The sequence below is a fragment of the Lactuca virosa genome, chromosome 2, assembly GCF_052849685.1.
Source record: "Lactuca virosa cultivar CGN04683 chromosome 2, Lactuca_virosa_CGN04683_v6, whole genome shotgun sequence".
Taxonomy (NCBI): Eukaryota; Viridiplantae; Streptophyta; class Magnoliopsida; order Asterales; family Asteraceae; genus Lactuca; species Lactuca virosa.
In genome coordinates, this window is record NC_136427.1 from 297,104,528 (window position 1) to 297,109,645 (window position 5,118).

Genomic DNA, 5,118 nt, shown 5'->3' on the forward strand with positions numbered 1-5,118 from the left:
TTTTTATTCATGAGCGGGAAGGTTTATTAATAATCTAACATACAGTGGTACCATCAACAATAATAGAATAAGGTACAAGATTGAGCCGGAAGGTTTATTCATGAGAAAGGATAATATATTACACTGTACAATATTGTGCATTTTATGTTGTAAACCTCTCGTAAGGTTTATTCATGAGGTAACACTAAAACCTAAAATACACTTTACAAAGTAAAATAAAATAGTACAACGGATATTTCGTTGTGTAGGCTTCTAATTAAGTTCTATCTTGATGGCCAACGATAACTGTATGCAGTTTGTTGTCTAGCTGTTGTATGGCTATAACAGTCTCCACGGGTTAACTGGGATACTCTCTTTATCAATAAGATCATAGCTTTAGCCAATATAACCTAGTCCAAAACCATCCTACCATGGCAATTAACTTGTATCTTATGCAATAGAAGTTGTACATTAATCCTCCACCCATCAAATTAACCTAAGACAAGACTTCATCAAATAGGAAATCACTTGAAAACCCATCATGGTTGAGAAAATCCATATCTAAATAGCCATGAGAGCTAGTGGATGCACAAGAATCTTCATTGTCAAACCACATGAATGGTGGAGCCTCATGACCTGATGAACCCAAATGATTATGCTGCCATATCTCATTCCACTCTAAAGCAGGGGACGAATGAGAATAACCATCATTGGCTGACGACACGTTGTCGGACACGGACACATCAGTACTTTGGGTCTTAGACTCGACTTCTTGTTTTATCGAGGGCTGGACTTGGAAATTTGTAATAGCTGAGGGGCTGTTTGAGAGAGAATGATGGTTTTTGGAGGCGCCCCCATTAAAATCAAGGACAACTCCTGAGTGTGAGAAATTATTCAGGGTTGGGCAAGTGTGATGGCCAAAGTATGTGATGTGATACATGTTTGATTCATCTTCCAATTTCTGAACCTGTTTTTGTGCCTTACACCCGTGATCGGGTTTGTGGGTGCATCGGTAATAACACCTGTAAAACCCCCAAACAAATATTAGATTTTTATAGTAAAACACTATGTAAAATATGTTATATATAATTAGTACTTTAAAGTACTCAATGGAAAAATAAGAATATATGACTAGGAAAGACCTTGGGGATTGGGAGTTGAGGATCATTTTTTGACCATATTTCCTCCATGCATAACCATCTTCAATTGTAACACTTGTTATCACCCTTGAATCTATGGTCCTTCTGCAAATATTAAACAAGCAAGAACATATATGTTAACATATGTTGTACCACATGCTATTATAACTGTACCTTAGAGACAATAATAAGTTCGTTCATAATTGGTTTTGATGACATTGTATTTGGTAGATAAATATATTTACATCAAGATTCAAGTACTTGTATATATGTACCTTCTCTTGTAGCAACCTCTCCGTTCCTTCAAAGCCGGCGCCGGTTTCTTCCTGTTTTTAACTTCCGGTGTCTGGTCACCGGAAGTAGCCAAAATCATATCGGGACTCGCCGGAGCACCGGCAAACTCTCCGGAATCACAAGATCTCAACATTGAAAGGCCACGGGAGAAAGATCCCAGTATTTCCATCACAAGATCTTCAACAGAAACCGACCCATCATTATAAGCTCTCCGACGAAGTAAAGCCTGTAGCTTCTTTGCAGAATCTTCGCCTTTAATTAGGGTTTCGTTCAATCTTTTCTTGTTCTTTTCCATATTGTGATGATATATATATATATATATATATATTTATAAATACAGATGATATCTCAGATGTGTTATCTATGAATATAGGCTAAAGTGAAGGTGAAGTGATGGACTGTTGCTTTATATATGTATTTAATTTAAGAGAGAAGGTAGGAAGGAAGCATGTAAATAACTTCGACGAAATTTCCATAAAGTGAAAGAGGAAATCTAGAAAAAAAACTGGAATGACGTCATTCAAATGAGTCATGCTGGCGTTGTGTTTAGTGCTTATCTGTCAATCAATAATTGATATGACCCAAATAAAGTGGTGAACGTACCGAATACTCCGGCCCGTATTGAAGGCTTCTAGGCTTCTACCGCTTTTGTGACCGCATTTTTGGAAATTTTGACGACAACGTCCGTCCGTTACTTTTTTTTTACTATTAAATAAATATAATACTATTTTTTATTTCATTTAGGGTAAATAATATTATATTTGTGCATGCGATTTTGTGATTTTTTTTATAAGTATAGTTCTTTATCATTAAGCTCAAATCTCTTAATTTCAATCTTTAGCATTAGCCATAGTCGGTATGGATGAGCATATGGACCGGGGAATCAGCCGGAACCAGTACCGGATTCGGAAACCGATGGAACCGATCGGGCCGTGACAAAGACTCTATTATTGACAATTTATGGAACCGGGAACCGGCCATTAGAACCGGCCCAAAACCGGGAACCGAACAGGACCAGCTTATAATTACAAAATAAGGTAATTCCATCACCAACATTCATTAGTATCTGACTTTTTGGTTTATGAATATTCAGGGAAAATATCACATTTGACTTCGTATTTTTTGATGCTGATAAAGACAACTACATCAACTACTATAAAAGGATGATCGATTTAGTAAAAATCAGTGGTTTGATTGGTTACAATAACACCCTATGGAATGGCTCAGTGGTTGCCCCACCAGATGCACTAATGAGAAAGTCCGTAAGGTATCACAGAGATTTTGTGTTGGAGCTCAACAAAGCCTTAGCTGTTGATCCAAGGATTGAGATATGCATGCTTCCTGTTGGTGATGGCACCCAATTATATAAGTATAATTGTTTAGGTTGTTATAAGGGTATATGACTTTTAAAAACGGAAAAATGTCGGCTATAGACATTTTTTTGAGTTGAATTCCAAATAATAGACATAAAATACGTTGTTATTTCTCGAGTACCGGTTCCAACATCGAAGACCCGGCAAAAACCGGAATCGGAACCGGAACCGGTAGAATCGGCAGTCCGGTTTGGTTCTAAATTTCGACCAACTTCGGTTCCCGGGTCGGGTCCAGTTCAGGCCGGGTCGGTTCCATTGCTCATCCCTAATAGTCGGTATTTTATGTTACGCCTTCGATTATCTTTGGTTGCTATTGTGAACACCGTAAACTAGAAGGATACACCAAATTTCTAATATTTTTAACTATTTGACAAAAAGTCATAAATTTTATTTTTTATAGTAAATCCTAATTATCGGCAGTTTTTGACACGTTTACCATTTTTTGCCGGTTAACCGGTAATTAAGACTTTATTGTCAAAAAAATAAAGTTTAAGACTTTATTGTCAAATTGTTGAAAATATTAGGACTTTAGTGTATAGTCTTGGTTTCCCTAGAAACAAATAATTTTATCAGCCTCATGAGATCGAATTCGTAGCCCAAAAACGTTTAATTGTGATTTTCGACACCACACAACTGTTTTTATTACCATCATCATCTTTACCCTGCTACAATCACGATCAGGGGAAACAGATGCAAAAGAGAGAGTGATAAAATGTAAGAAGACTTGTAAAACTTTCTTTTTGGTTCGCCGCCAAATCTTGAACTGACATATTCTACAAACACAACAACCCATGCCTAGTCAAAATGACAGAATGTGGAGAAGTGGTAAGAATGACAGTTTTTTCTTTTTCGGTTTCATAGTTCTTCATTTTTAGAACTCCAAAAAGCCAACACAACCCTGGTTCTTTCTTTCTTTCTTGATTATCTTCATTTTTTCAATATCGATTTGTTGAGATTAAAAAAATTTAACAAGAAGCAAATGTTAAATATTTCAATAATATCTAATTGACTAGAGCAGATTCCCATAACTCTTATGCTTAGTGTAACATCCATAAAATTCGAGCCAATTTAAAACTTTTTAAATCATTTAAAACCATTCAGTTATTACAATTTATTTTCAAAATAGTTTAAACATCAGAGTTCCCAGAAATCATAATCATCAATCGAGGAAGTGTACGGTCAGGCCTTCGCCTTCCCACGATCATCCGTTGAACCTGAAATAATAAACTGAAACTGTAAGCTCGAAGGCTTAGTGAGTTACCCTCAAAATACCAACGCCATACAGGTATAACCATATCATATAAACAAATAGCAAACAGCATGCATAATGAGCCTTCAGCCTGACTGGACCGCCTCGCAGGCCTTCAGCCTATGTGGACCACTCTCCGAGCCTTCGGCACGTCTGGACCGCCTCGCAGGGCCTACAACCTATCCGGACCGCTTGTCGGGCCTTCAGTCTGACTGACATGCCCTCCTGGGCCTATAGTCTATCCGGACCGCCCTGGGTATGTTGGCCTTCAGCACAAAGCAGGACCGCCTCAACCCAACCCCCAATCAAACAAACATGTGCACATAACAGGTAATCTCCTACCAGCATACAGACAGTCAGACCAAACTATAGGCCACTAAGCATAACCACATCCGATCTACCAGGATACCGATCTAACAGATCATACTAGCATATAACCATCCTATCTACCAGGATACCGATCTAACAGATCATACTAGCATATAACCATCCTATCTACCAGGATACCGATTTAACAGATCATACTAGCATATAACCATCTTATCTACCAGGATACCGATCTAACAGATCATACTAGCATATAACCATCCTATCTACCAGGATACCGATCTAACAGAACATACTAGCATATAACCATCCTATCTACCAGGATACCGATCTAACATATCATACTAGTATATAACCATCCTATCTACCAGGATACCGATCTAACAGATCATACTAGCATATAACCATCCTATCTACCAAGATACCGAGCTAACATATCACAACAACAACAATCCCAAATAACAAATCAAAGGGACGGCCTTGGTGCCTTAGACCCTTGAGTACAGTGAGGATAACTCACCTCGCAATGCCGATCTGAACTCGAACTCCCGAATCGCTATCTCACCGGAAATCCCGAACTATCACATAATAAATACCAAGTTATTACACAACATAACAATCTTGACTAAGGATCCACACAATCCATCATGTCCATTCTCTTTATTGGGCCAAGGCCCAATGCCAAGTCCATAACCTTGAAAGTCCTTATGCAAATCCCATTATTGGCCCAATTTACCAAATTGGGCTCAACTCCCTA

General features: G+C 38.0%; 1 protein-coding gene across 1 annotated transcript; it reads right to left on the bottom strand.

The window, feature by feature from the left end:
• Positions 1-390: 390 nt before the first annotated feature.
• LOC145161473 (WRKY DNA-binding transcription factor 70-like) lies at positions 391-1,795 on the bottom strand. The gene is made up of 3 exons (XM_079081000.1): positions 1,394-1,795; positions 1,122-1,223; positions 391-1,001 (listed from the first exon to the last, which is right to left on the bottom strand). The coding sequence occupies exons 1-3, from the start codon at positions 1,705-1,707 to the stop codon at positions 476-478; spliced, it is 942 nt and encodes a 313-aa protein (XP_078937126.1). The 5' UTR covers positions 1,708-1,795; the 3' UTR covers positions 391-475.
• Between the last annotated feature and the right edge of the window lie 3,323 nt (positions 1,796-5,118).

Excerpts from the sequence above, each read along its gene's own strand:
- LOC145161473 (XM_079081000.1), bottom strand. The coding sequence starts at position 1,707 with ATGGAAAAGAACAAGAAAAGATTGAACGAAACCCTAATTAAAGGCGAA. Across the intron at positions 1,224-1,393 it reads AGAGGTTGCTACAAGAGAAG|AAGGACCATAGATTCAAGGG; the intron begins GTACATATATAC and ends TAATATTTGCAG. Across the intron at positions 1,002-1,121 it reads CTCAACTCCCAATCCCCAAG|GTGTTATTACCGATGCACCC; the intron begins GTCTTTCCTAGT and ends GGGGTTTTACAG.